The 14,747-nt window shown below is 32.5% G+C and overlaps 1 protein-coding gene across 7 annotated transcripts in view; it reads right to left on the bottom strand.

Annotated features, from left to right (window-relative positions):
- spir (spire type actin nucleation factor) overlaps positions 1-14,747 on the bottom strand; it is a 252,872-nt gene that overhangs the window by 119,668 nt on the left and 118,457 nt on the right. For all 7 annotated transcript variants that reach the window (XM_074131878.1, XM_074131881.1, XM_074131880.1 and 4 more), the window contains one exon: positions 3,008-3,128. In XM_074131878.1, the coding sequence (XP_073987979.1) occupies positions 3,008-3,128 (121 nt within the window). The remainder of the gene's footprint in view (positions 1-3,007; positions 3,129-14,747) is intronic.

Below are 14,747 nucleotides of genomic sequence, written 5' to 3' on the forward strand. Positions count from 1 at the left end.
TGAATAAATATCGGACCTACTTTCTCATAGATTAGTTATTAATAATTGATTACTTTCTAAAATTATAATTCGTGTTAAAAAAAATAGACAAGCTTGTAATATTATTTAAGCCTCGAAGGAAAACACTCCTCTTCCGAAAGAACCTTAAAGTACACCAAGTTTAAAACCATTGAAGCATTTTTCAAAGAAAGCACCAAAAACTAAAAAAAACTTGATTGAGCAAAGAGGCACTATCTTTAGAATGATTGTATAGATAAGTTTTCTGTCGGTTCCCGTGGCGGTCGATTAAACCTAATAACAAAATTTGAACATGTTGATTTTTTTTTCAGTTATGCAGATCTCAATCATTAAATAAGATGCTAAACCCAACTTAAAGTGGGTACCTGAAATCAGGTTTATACTTACTTATCTACAAAACCCGTGTCCACTCTGAGTAAAATCCGCGCGTTTCCCGAGATTTCTTAATAAAGAAAATCTGCCCAATACTTCCTCTTAGGTGGATGTTAAGAAAGTGTAAAATTTGTTCGAGTAATACCTCACAACCAACAATGCCTAACCAGACGATAGTTCACCTTAGACATCTAGAGGAAACAATTCTAATTGAAGGTTGCTAAACAATCACTTTTTGGTAAAATAACTACCATTCTCAAATCTAAGATGATGTTTATCGCTCATTGTTTAGCTGTCAATCTGTCAATCAATTTCAGTTTTCCTTTATTGAAACAGTAGAATAGATATTTTGGGCATTATTCTTCTTCAAGTTCCACAACAATAAATATTATGAACAAAAGAACAGAAACGTAGAATGAACTATTTGTTCCAAGCATTTCATCCATTAAAGATACCAAATTTTGTTTTTTTTTACTAGAGTAGGTAACTATTATTATGTAATAAAATAACACTACGTTTAGTGTGTTATAGCGTTGTTTACAACAGTTGGAAGAATTGATTATAAAGAACGACTTAACACAGAGCGAGATCAAAAACTGATCCTAAAAGTTAAAACACGACACTCCCAAACTCCTCTATTTCAGACCCATATTAATTCCTAATTAATATAACATGTACATTTTACTGAAATGATACTTTTATATGGAAATCTATCTCCTATTGTCAACCTTGAAAATGCACAGCCCAAAAATACATTTTTCTAGAAAAAAACCTATTAAAATAAAGAAATTGATCTTTCAGTATGTTATGTATTCATGACTTTTAAAAGAAATCTTAAGCATCATTCTCGGAAAAATAAAAATTCTCCAAATTCGGGATTCCAACACATTTAGCCCTTTTTAATTGTAAGTTATGTTAGGGCCGTACTGTACCCTTGAAAGAAATATTTTAGAAGAAAGCAAACAGACACACCCTTATTTTCCCTTAATGGCATTAATCGAAATTTTCTGTGAAAAACGTTATATTTCTGGGTAAGCAATTCACTTTAAACTTTATAGAAAATCTTTCACCTATTTGAGAGTTTTTTAACCGTTAAGTTAGGATCTTTTCAATGTTTTCAAAGAAAGATTATGTATCTATTCTGTTCATTATTCATACACAGGATTTTACGGGACTTTTAAGAAAATTCAACGTACAATAATTGGGAAATTTTCATTAAAAGTTACGGTTTGCGTCACAATTATGGTACCAAAACATTCAAAAGTTAAGACCATTTTCTTAAAAAAAAGAAAGACTTTTTTGCTAGCAAAGAATTCTTTAATTTATTAAATCTGAATAGATAGCGATTCTTCCACTTAACGATGGTAAAATAATGTAAAAAAGATGGATTCATGAATAAATAAATTTCAATAAGATTCTATGTATAAATAAAACATTCATTCACTAGGCAAACACATGTATGAACAATATGTTTAGACGTGAGAAATGCCAACTTAACCACGTAGACAAACAGACAAGGCTAGCAATAATGAACGTTTATTTATGGCATTCAATTTAAAAAAATACAACTACAAAACAAGAACAAGATCTAAATTCTCACTAAACGGCGAACAATAATAGAAAATTTAAAAAAATAAAGGTGAGGTGAACACCTATAAGACTTACTTATACTAATAAAATACATACTCAAAAACTTCTTTATTTAAACTGGGAAATTTTACAAGTTTAATTTTTAAAAATAAGGGACTCAGGAGAAAGACAAGACGTTCTTCACATTGTTTTTAGAAATTAAGAAGTATAAAGACTTCGTTCCAAGTACAGTTTGTGAAAATTTGAAACTTTAAAGTGATATATTAAATTCTCTCCTACTTTATACTGGTGGCAATTCCAAGCCTCCTCGATTTGGCATAAAATTAATTCATCATTCTTTTTCCCAAATAAAAGCTGCATTCCTTTTTTTTATATAGGTTGCTAATACAACCTTTTCGGATAGATTAGTTGAAGCAGTTTTAGGGATTTTCAAAATATGATCTAGACATTCATAAATCCAGTTACACTATATTTTCTTTGAAGTTTAAATTTCTAAAACTGACAAATCCAAATGAAAATTACACAAGGTGCGGGAGGTTTGAAAGAAAGCGAAATCCATCCACTGCTTCAAAAGTGCCCTAAATAAATTTTCCCTTAAATCATGTTTCAAATAAAACAGATTACATACATACAAAATATAATACAGTTAAGGAAAATCAAATTCCCTAAGGTTATTCCTTATCTCTGGCACGTCCACCTTACGAGAAATGGGCAAAAAATATTCTGAGGATCATACTCTTATATGACCTACAACTAGGGAGCGAGATATCCCAGACTGCTGCTACCTCTAGAAGAGAAAAAAACAGATCTGCAGGTCGCGTTTTCTCAAAGCTACATTTCACAACAACATTTACTCTAAAAAGCAACTTATTCGGATTTAGGGGGAATCAAAATGAAAAATTTGATGCTACCGCAAAACTATATACGTAAACAAATATACGTTAACATTTTAAAGAAATTACTAGGTTATTATTAACAATTAAGAAATCCTTACAAAAAATTAGAAATGAATTTAAACTGTACTTACCACCAAGTCCAGTCATATTTACAATCAGCCTCTCCAATTCAGGACTTAATACTCTTTCTTCTTCTACGTCTATTCCAAAATCTAACATTTTGTAGACCACCAATCCAAGCCCTCGGACCATCTGAACAGAAAGTGGTAACATATGATAGGTGCAACACTTTTGTAGATAATCACTGATTGTATATTTGTATAATAGTAGAAAAGTTTTTAATAAATTGAAAAATGTCAATCGAATAATGTTTAATTGTAAAGAGCATATATTCATGTCACTGAGCAACTAATATCTACGAACTATAATACTGAGTGGAGGATAAACAAGGCAAAACTATGTATTCCAAATAACCTTTTGTACTTCGTAAAAAACAAAAGTATAGCTGTAGCAACAAACTTGATCTAAAGTTCATCCACTCGTACTTTGAAGTAAGCTACATATCAATATTTTGATGTGAGTCCCTTTAATGTGGAGAAGCCTCTAGTAATTCATATATTTTCATGATATAAAAAAAAAATCGAATATATCAGACATTTTTCTCTTTGTTAATGATAAGAAAAATAGTAAGCAAACAGCTGAACATTATGAGTAATTATTTCTATTCTGAATTGCTGACCTCTTTTCTCTAAAAGATGTTGAGCAAAATTCTAAGATCACAAAGCAAACGTCCCAACAGTGTCACGACATTGACACTCATTCACATAATCGATAATCTTAGTGGGTCAAAGGTCTTCTTCTTATTTTCCTTTTATGTCTTCTTACAAGACGGAGGAATTTCCAGGGCCAGTAATATTTATGGTACTGGTTATTTAAAAAATAGTTGAACAGAACGATCTAGGCTACCCATTTATTGGGTAATGTTGGCTAGATACGTATACGTCACAATCCATTAATAACTACTACCATTAAACTACTCTAAAAAATAAGATGGTGTTACGACACTTTAAAGTGTGGAGCTTGCACTGTAAGGTGTAATAAAAATTCTCATTTCTGCTTTTTGGTTTTGTTTCTCTTATTCCTAATTGAAGTACTATGAAAATTGAAAAATGATTTCATGTCTGTAGGTGAGAAGTGACCTGAGTGGTTCCTGGCTACTGGGATATTGGATTTTACAATTCATTCCTTCGAGAGACGAATCTGTAACCCACAACATTTATTTAAGAGAGAAACAAACGATCAGATCTACACGAAACACTGAGGACGTCTATCTTTTGGGTTTTTTTGTGCATGAATTCTGTAGAAGACTACCTGGAGGAAATCGTAATATGAAAAAGCCATTGCATGATTAGAAGTTCAATCCCAAGACCTGGCAACACAGCATATTAAACCCTTAATGGGTCGCATGGAGAAAAATATGGTCCGGGCACTTTCCATCTTTATAATTACGGTTTTCTCACCAATACATATTACCTTCCAACGTTAGGCTAACATTCTAGCTTAATATAGGCTTTAAGCAAAAAGCGTTCTAGTTCTACTGATTTACTGATCAACTGTGACTCCACACCCCTATTACTTTCAATATTTTTTATTTTATGAAAGATGAATTAGTTATTTCTTGATTTTTTTTTTCTTAATTGATGTTTAAAGATATATTTTATACTTTTAATAAAAATATTTTAATTTTAAAAATTATATAGGACCAATTCTTTTGATTTATAATTTGTGAAAGACGATAAACCAAGAAAGACAAGAAAACTATTGTATTTCTTCAGCAAATTCGTCAGGAATAGCACATAACCATGTAAAGTAATAACCGATGTATGAAAGAGATTCAAGATTTGCTCTTCATGCTCGTCAATACCACTATCAATTTGTTCAACTCTTCAATCAATAACAAATTAATTTCTTTCATTCTGCTTTTAGCTCTAGCTTTTTTTTGGTTCCTTTTCATTTATGTATTCGCTTTTTATCTTTTTCTTTTCGCTTAATAGCTTCTTTAAATTTTTCTGTTATTTAAAATCTTTTCAAAGAAATGTACTCTATTTTTCACACCAGTTTTTCTTGTCTGTGCTGTCATTATTAAGAGATTCAGCTCAGTGGTTACCGAATAATAGATTCCAACGCCGAGATCATGGATTCGAATTCATCTATCTGCCCTTTATATTTCCCACAATCATGGAGTTTCTCTAACTGCTCACTGTTCGGTGATGGGACAGATTATCTGTAACAAGAGAACGCTGTCTGAAGAGACCGGGAGTGCACTGGGAAAAAAAGCTCCAGGCGCCAATGACCTCAGATTTTGAAGCGCCTTAAACAGAAATAAATAACCACAACTTGTATGTTAGGAAATATTTTACAGTTCACGATCGACCCATTAGCTACATAATATCCAGTAGATCTATTTGTAAGAAGTAAATTATCTGGACAAGTTTTTATAGAAATAAGAATTGTAGAATGATCTCAGCAAATTGGTTGTTCCCTTACTCCCCTAAGCCTAAAAAAAAGAAACTGCATTAAGCAGGTCTGTTATTAAGAGATTATGCTGCACTCTAGAGGCTTTAATACTTAATATTATTCTCTTGTATCTACATGCACACTTTAATAATATATAATTTATCTTTTAAATAATTTTCTAAGTTAGTTATTAAATTACTGCCACTATATATATAAGTTGCACGGTTCTTCTAAGGAGATTTATTTCTTCTAATGAATCATTTGTTAGGTTAAACCGCTTTAACTATTAATTAATCTCAGAATATCTTGAAACGTTATATATATTATAATATAATCTGATGAGAAACACGCATACGATTTTTCTTACTCCACTTCTCATGAAACATTGAATTTTTACTAAATGAGAGCTTTTAAGTTTTGTTGACTACAGTTGTACTTTTGAAAGAATCATTACTCCAGAAGCTCCTTAAATTTGAAAAGAAAATTTACAAAAAAGTCTTTCACTGCACTGAAATATATAGAAAAGCCGCTCAAGAGATTCTCAATTCACGTTTAAGCAATATTCTTCTAAATTTTAAAAAGAAATTGGAATTTTAAATTGAAATTAATCGAAGTGGTAGAATTCAGTGATATAAAACTGACCGATATTAATACATCTGGGAAAAAAAAGTTCCAACAAGATAAATTTAAAGAAAACTAGATAGGCTTTCCAGAAAATCGCGGAAAAACTGGTAGAACTCTTCGGAAAACTCGAACTATAAGCCACACTATTTTCCTAAAGCCCAAAACTAGCTACTTGATCCATTCTAGTTAATAATATAGAAAATATAAGGACCATACTTCCATTATGTTGATATTTTGTACAGAAACCTTTTACCACTCCAGCTTCACACAAATTGAACTTGCTGTAGATCTGTGTGTGTGTGTGTGTGTCATACAAGATGAATAAGAATCTCTGGAGCCGTTTTAGAGAAAAACTGATGAAAATATAGAAAATATCAAGAGTTTAACATAACTTTCGAGACTAGCATCCCACTTTCCAGTTAAAGAATCCATTTTCAATTTAGGGGTTTTGATCGCTCACTTCATTAAATAAGTGATCAAAGATAATAGGTTAATAGTTGTGGATGAGAGATACGATATATAACTAATTTTTAAATCGCCTTTCTTTCATCTATTGCCAAGAAAATTAATAATCTAAGAAGTAACTAGAAAATCTGAACACTAAGAGTAAGTTCATTAAAGTAAAACAAACACAACCTCGACATCCTCCCTCCTGATTCTATTCATTCGCCAATAATAATTAATGCAAATTGATCTGTTAGGTCATCATATCCCAAGCCTCCTCATATTGTGTGGTAGATACGACCATGTTAGGTGAAGGAATAAATGAATGCTAATTTTTATTGAAGGGTGTGGGGACTTCACAACTTTTTATTTTCATAAATAATTTTAAATTCAGTGAGAATCACATGTTATAAAATACGCAATAAAAAGCAACGAATTTAACGGTACTGGCTGATTTTTAAGACTGTTTTTGTTTAATAAAAGAAGTTTGATATTTTTAAAAGGATAATTTGTTTTTTTCTTAATCGCATTAAGGTGGGGGGAGAGACCCAAAACTCTGCCAGCTTTTAGCCTATTTTCTTCCTTTGGAGAAGAGTTTTGCGAACCAAGAAATTTGGTAATAAATGAATGTAGGTATTTCTTTGGAAATACAAATTTTGGGGTCAGCTGGCAATAGAAACAATTTTTTTAGCAAATAGCAAATTGCGGTCATCCCCCTTCCCCGAGTGTTTTGAGTGTGCGTATTTGAGTGAGAGAAAAGTATATCCCAAAATTAAAATATTATAATTCCTTGGTACTCCTGGAACTTGACTAATCTTAAGATACCTAGGGTACTTCGGTCACAGGTTGTAATGATGTCACTTAAATCTAGGATTTAATCCGAATTTTTTTTTGTCTAAGGAGTTTCCCCACAATTGAGGTTTTCCTCGCCAAATATGTTTTTTGTCTCCAATAAACCCTATCCTCGGCATCACTCTCCGTCAAACCATGGCCTGTCATCTCCATATCGACTACAGACCTCCAAGCAAGTCTCAGGCGGCCTCTCCTCCTTCTACCATCCAGTTCCCAATCCAAAACCTGTTGGGGCAATCTTTCTTGGCAGCCATTCTTTTAACATGGCCAAACCACTGGAGTCGTCTCCCTCACAGATAACTTCTAGTACCGAATTCTGGACATTCATAATCTACCGGATCTTATCATTCGTTACTTTTTCTCTTCGGGATTTTCTCGCAGATCTGCGGCCAGATCTGTCCATTTCGGTAGCTACCAGTTTTTTCTGATCTTGCGACCCAACTGACCATGTCTCGCAACCACAAAACAATATTACTTTGCACTAGGGCAGGGATGGCGAACCTTTTTAAGACGTGGGTCAAATTTTGTTCATTTTTTTTAAGTACTAGCTCTTGGGCCACTAATGCCCATTAGCACAAGAGTTAAGTTTAAAAATTTTAAACTGAATAGTTTCAAAACTAAACATCTTTAAAATTCAGTTGGCTTAACGGGTAAAACGGAACCGAAACAAGTGCTGTGGAAGTCTCTTTTTACAAACATAACTGAACAAAACCTTACAAAAGTGTGTTTTATCTGAAGAAAAATCTAAATATGGTTATTTGCTCTGGGTAGTCGATTTTTTTAATAAACAAAATATGAGTAAAATTATACATTTTATTTGACATTTTGTAAATACTTTTGCTTTATTTCAAATACTACAAAAACATTTGTCGTCATTTGCGTTTTATAACTGTAATGATCAAACTAAAGGTTATAGATAGCATTTAAATTGCTTTTGTGTCAATGCGTGATTGAAAAAATACAAAGAGAATATATGTTAAATTGTGGGTCAGTGAAAAAGCTTGCACGGGTCAGTGTCTGACCCTCGGGTCATAGGTTCGCGATCACTGCACTAGGGCATCATAAATTATTCTTTTGGTGCATTATTTTATTTTAACCAGAAAATACAACTTTACTGATGCGATGTTTCAGATTTTTGCAATCTTCTAAAAATTACTCTAGCACCTTTAAAGTGCCTAAAATGAATATAAAATAAGTTTTCTAAATCAACAAAAAAAAAATTAAGGTATAATACAAAAAATCATTACTAGAATTTCCAATTAGGATAAGCGGAAAATGCAATTTTTTGGCCTAATTTTTCTAAAAAATGCTCTCAAAATTTATTTAGTTTCTTTTAGAATAAATAAATGTTGTATGTGGCGCTTAAAACAGCAAAATTAAAAAAATAAATAAAGTAAAACTTAGCCGACTAATTACAGGGTTTGTGGTAAAAGAAGAAAAATGGAAGATGTACACGCAAATTTAGAAAGATTGGCTGAAGAAAGAAACAGAAGGAATATTATGTTTAACTATTTACTGAAAATAACAAAATTAAAGAATTATTAATGAAATATTTCCGTTAAAAGAAAACAGTTATTTCCGTCACGAGATGTCATCCTTGTCTTTTGAAATTAAGCGGTTTCTTTTCTGTCTTTTTTGTTTTGCTTTTTTTTTGGGGGGGGGGCCTGGAATTTGCATTTGAATGAAAATTCTGTTTATGAATTTATTTAATAAATATTGTTCAAATATTTAGAAATATATCTTCTAAGTTTGAAGAATTCTTGCTGAGTGTTCACACTTTTTTTTTTAAATTACTTTTATTCATGGCAACAAAATTTGTATTAATAATTTATATTTTAAAAGCTATTTCTTTTCAATTAGAAAAAAAAAGTTGCAAATTTCTAGTCATTTCTCTAAATTATTAAATCATATTAAAATTAAATCTCAGAACAAAACATCATACTACTTAAGATTAAGATTCTAATAGGGCGGCCCTTAAGGCCTACGCCACTGCGACCCCTTTGGATCTATTGTGGCTCCCCAACTTTAGAGCTCGCTCTCCAGACCTGTCCAGTTTAATCAGACTCTTAATGCTGGAGAGCGACTCTTGGGTAAAGCTTACAGGCCTTGGTTTTTCCTCCCCGAGAAATAACATCCTTAGCCAGACAAGCCCCTCACACTGACACAACTCGTGCAATGCCCGTTTCCTCCTCTTCTTCCTGACAGAACCTACAAAGGCTATCATCTGTCAGGCCCATGCGATGCATGTGTTTTTTGAGCCTGTAGTGGCCCAGTTAATAGGCCTACAATTATCCTTATAGCCCACGACCTTGACGGATTAATTCTGCAGTCAGCCTTGGTGAATAGCCCGTTATAAACTCTTTAGCCTGTCTCTGCCCTGTGCAAGCTGTCCACTCCTGAGACCTAGTCTGCACCCATAGTTTAATGGCCGCAGTCTTAAGACACAACATACTACTTGGTCCGACAGAAACCATCAATATTGAATTCTGGGGTTCCTGAATTAGCCTCGCGTCAGTTTGTTCAGATTTGGGCAACTACAAACTAGGTTCTCTGATCTAGCTTTCTGTCTCACAGCCCCTCAAATCGTTATTATGTCTCATCTAGTATTTCGATCAATAATAAACTTGGGAATTTCCTGTTATAGCCAAATTGGCCTAAATGCAAACAGAATGATGTCCAACATTTAATGTAATTCTATAATGTATGTCTAGCTCCCTGGGGTAGGCCTAATACAGGCTATTTTCTCTTCTTAGGAGCATATACAACTATCTATCCAATGATATAAAAACCGTTCAGTCTGTCGGTGAGAACATTGTCTGGAGGCTGATCGGTCTTAGCTGCTGACGAGACTTAAATTAAAGGCCAAATCTAGGCTATTTTCTCTTCTTAGGAGCATATATATACAGATATCTATCCAATGATATAAAAACCGTTGGGTCTGTAGGTGAGAACATTGCCTGGAAGCTGATCAGGAGCAAATAGTCTTATTTGCCAACGAGACTTAAATTAAATAATGAAAACCAGAAAATAAAATTAAAAAGCTTGCCAAGGTGGCACAAAGACATGCCACAATAATATTTCATGATTAAATACTTTCATTACTAAAAAAATATGCATAGGATACTATTTTAAATGCACAATATTCGAACCACTCTCCAATGAATTATATAAATATATAAGTACATAAGTTAAAAAAGTTTCTTACAAAGGATTGAAAAATGTACGTAAACCACAAATAGAAATCAGATCAAGTCCTAAACTTTAAGAGTTACATTAAATTATTATTTGCCACTAGTAAATAATTTTTTTTTTTTTCTTTTACAATCAGCTTGAAAAATGAGAGTTGTTCGGGCAGTATGGAGAGGTTGCCATGCCCATCTACCCAAACCGGGACTCCCTTAATGTACCACCAACTAACATATCGGTACCACTCCCAAAATATTGCAAAACGCATTCTGTATCTGTGTACCACAAACTAACATATACGACTAAATATTTTTCATTTAGTTGTTTGATCAGTAATTTCATATTATAGAGTTTATTTATTTTTGATTTTGTACTACTAGTCCATTATTTTGTTGTTTAAAATTGTTCACTTAAGTTGTTTGCTCTGCACAGTTTAAATAAGGCTTTTATTATTATTATAACTATTATTGTATTTAGCACGAATGGGTTCTTTTAATAAAAATATAAAATCTAAGTTGAATTCATTTTAATCTTAAATTACCAGATTTAAGCATAGCTGGTATATAATCCTCCCGTTTGCTCGTCCGTACTTAAACCACTAGTTACATTAGAGAGATTAAACCAAGAAAAAGACGTAGAAAATTCTATGAAATAATGTTGGAAAAACATTGGGGACAAGATTTAACTTTTAACGCTTTAAACGGGGACATAGGGAGGTGCAGAGGAAGGAAAGATGGTAAAAACTGATCATATTTCAAAGATACAACCCACACAGATCTCTGTACTTATGTGCACGCCATGACAAACAGAATGCAGCAGATTAACTCATGTTCACCATCGCCAACTAAAGGAGAGAAAGGTACATAAAATTTATTAAAATACGGCTGTGATAAAAATTATAGTTTAAAAAACACTAATAGAATTTAATTTCATTTAGCAATGATTTCACTTTATAGTAATTATCATATTTAATCACATCCTCATTTCAAGCCAAAAGGCCAAAAAGGAAGTAAAAGATTTAAGTTTTTTAGACTTTCCAAATTATTGGAAAGCAAAAGAGAGGAGTTATCGCAGTGATCAGTGTTACTGGACTCTCATGAGGGTATCCCGAGTACAAGGCCAGCTTGCCGCTCTAACGTTTTTTCTTACCAGAAATCTTCTTTCAGAGTGTAGTGCACGGACAAAAAAAAAATTACGGGCGCCTATTACTTAGGATATTGTTATTGTCTTATATTAAATTTAGAAAAAGAAAAAGTTTGTAATGAGATGAAGGGGTTGGAATTTGGACACCCATGTTCTTCTACAACCTGACAGGACTTGGGGTACTATCTCCCGTATTAAATAACTAGGTATCACCAAGAAAGGCTAACCACTATAGTTTCTGTGAAGAACAATAAATTGAGAAAGTGCATTGTTGATTTAGAAATGACATGTATTGTGTGGTACTGGGTTCGATTCCCAGTCTTAGGCCTTGGATTTTATTCAATGGTTAATTTGAGAAATTTATAGTAAAGTATGTTTGCTAGTCGCCTCCGTCCACGACACCTAATTTGGTAGTTGGACGTAAAGTCCGCCTGAAAAAATAGGCTTTACTACTTAGAACTGACAAAAATAAAGGTAAATAATTAGCGCATTGAACTGGCACGCGGGGATTCTAGGTTCGAGTTCTATCAGCCCTTGGATTCTTTCTTCGAAGAAGCGAGCCTTTTATAGTTTACTATCTGGAGATAAAGAACGCTGTACAAGCGGATAGCATAAAGAAGAAAGGTTTCAGGCGCTCAGTTGACGTTGCTCCTCAATTAAAAATAATAATTATAAAAGCTCCATGACCATAGAAGTCGATGCTCCAAAAATAAAATAAAAAAATAAAAAGAGGCTTACATCAAAGAAAAAAAAAGGAGAAATTGCTACTCCAGTTCGTCGTATATTATAAACCAACAAAAGTAAAACAAGATTTTTAAAGACAAACAAAATCTTGCAAGATTATACGCGCAATTTATTGGAATGTTCGCGAAGAGGGAAGGTAGGAATACCGTTATTATAAGTCAGGTGTACAATCTCCTGTATAGTAAAGAAACTAAAAAAAAAAACATGGTTCAGTTAGGGACCAAGATTAGTAGGACCTGTTCCCGAGGGACTTGGTGACCTACATGTAAAAGAGGTACGTAATGTTTAATATAACCTGCAGGCTACACTACCGCAGACTGGTTATAGTAATCGCAAACCTTTGCTTTTTTCCCCTTTTTTGCTAACTTTAACTAATTTACGTTTTTTTTTATTTCCACTCCCCAATCTAGAGATTTAGTTCTAATATTAGACTGAAAATCTATAGTTATATAAAGAGCGGCCCACATTTACACATAATTAGAGCATCCAGAATAAGTAGATACTCAACTAAATCTCTACTTTATTTTTATTAGGCGATGGTAAGTTGTTGTAAAAATACCATCTGGCCTGTGAGTAAGCACATTATTAACATGGATAAAATAAACAGTACTAATAAAACCGCAGATAACGCTAACTAAATTTACTTTAATTTAAAATGGTCTAAATTCAATAAACACTTTTTAAAACTTGAAAATAATAAATTCTAAATGAAGACACATCAACGTTACGATTACTAAGTAATTGATGAGTAATATGAGAACATGGAAGCTGCTGGGTGTGTTATGTTTTACAAGTTTTTTTTCACATTTCTTGATTTGCCACAGAATTTCCATTCATGCTGACATTAATTGTTCTAAGGGGCAATTCCGTAGGGGGGAGCTTTAACGTTCAAGTTTCATTTGGGTCGATAAATAGTTGAAGTTAAATGAATGGATAATATCAATGATTTCATTCATTTCAACAAGCTTGCACAACCTTTTATTCTGATTATTTTCAAATTTTATCCATTTAATTTCCTCTTCAAAACTTTCTATTACGCTGTTAACTCAACGGAAAATAGATAATAAAGAAAAACAATTTCTATTCTTTTCTGAACCTATCCAAAATCCTCTTGTCTAGACCACCTGTTCAAACAGATTAGCAAAACATACGTTTAGTGACACAGAACTCTTATAAAAGCGTTCTAATAATACTTTTATTTTATTTATAAATGTTTTATGATTCATGCAAATTTTTGTACAAAACACTGATTCCAAAATCGGACAGGGATACAATGAACTTGCGCGTGTTATGATAAAATCAAAGATGTTTTCCAGCACTTTCGACCTAACTACATTTTTAACTCTATACAGGGTGAACTAGTAAGTATTGTCAATAGGCCTACTGCGTGTAGTACATCTAAAGTGAAGTTCAATGACGTATTGGCCAACTTCATATTTTCCTCTGTTCTGGAGTGACGTCACTTTAAAGTTTTTTTCTAAAATCATTACTTTTTTCCAATAAAAATGTTATTACTCAGAAAGTTTTAGTCTGAATTCGATTCTGATGACACGGTTAGAAAGACAGATAAATTTCCTAAAAATTGACGCCATTTTGAAGCATAAATTATTCTCCAAACAGCCTTAATCTTCCACCGGAACCTAGGAAAATAATAGTAATCGAAATTTTTAAGAAAACTCATTCAGCCCTTACGTGATCATTTTCAGACCTAGGTGCTGGCACTTTTTACAAAAGTTTCCTTGTCTAATGGGCTTTCAAACGGTATATCATTTTCCAGGATTCCTTTTATCTTCATATGAGAAATTGCGTTTGTTTTGCAAGAAAACGTGTTCACGAGCATACAGCAGTGATATTGTATTGTGTTGTTTAATTCATTAAACTCTTGTGGATGGAGCTGTAGTCAATTTTTAAAGTAGATTGTCTTAAAATAAGGTAGTCTAAGGTTACTTATTGCACATAAAATAAAAAAAAAAATAAAAAAAAAAATAATAATAATAATAAAAATCTAAACTGAAATATTTGACAAAATGTTAGGAAATATTTTAAACAAGTGCTATTTTTATAATCGAAGGCTAATTTGCTTAGTTTCAAAATCTAACATTTTGTCAAATATTTCAGTTTAGATTTTTTTTTTTTTTTTTTTATGTGCAATAAGTGACCTTAGACTACCTTATTTTAAGACAATCTACTTTAAAAATTGACTACTCGCCCATCTAAAAGAGTTTTCAATTAATTAAACAACTTGATAACTAACACTCTTGAGTGCTCGTGAACACGTTTTCTTGCAAAACAAACGTAATTTCTCATACGAAGATAAAAGGAATTGTGGAAAATGATATACTGGTTTGAAAGCCCATTAAA

Source organism: Rhodnius prolixus, unplaced genomic scaffold, assembly GCF_049639745.1.
Source record: "Rhodnius prolixus isolate KJV_2025 unplaced genomic scaffold, Rpr scaffold_4, whole genome shotgun sequence".
Taxonomy (NCBI): domain Eukaryota; kingdom Metazoa; phylum Arthropoda; class Insecta; order Hemiptera; family Reduviidae; genus Rhodnius; species Rhodnius prolixus.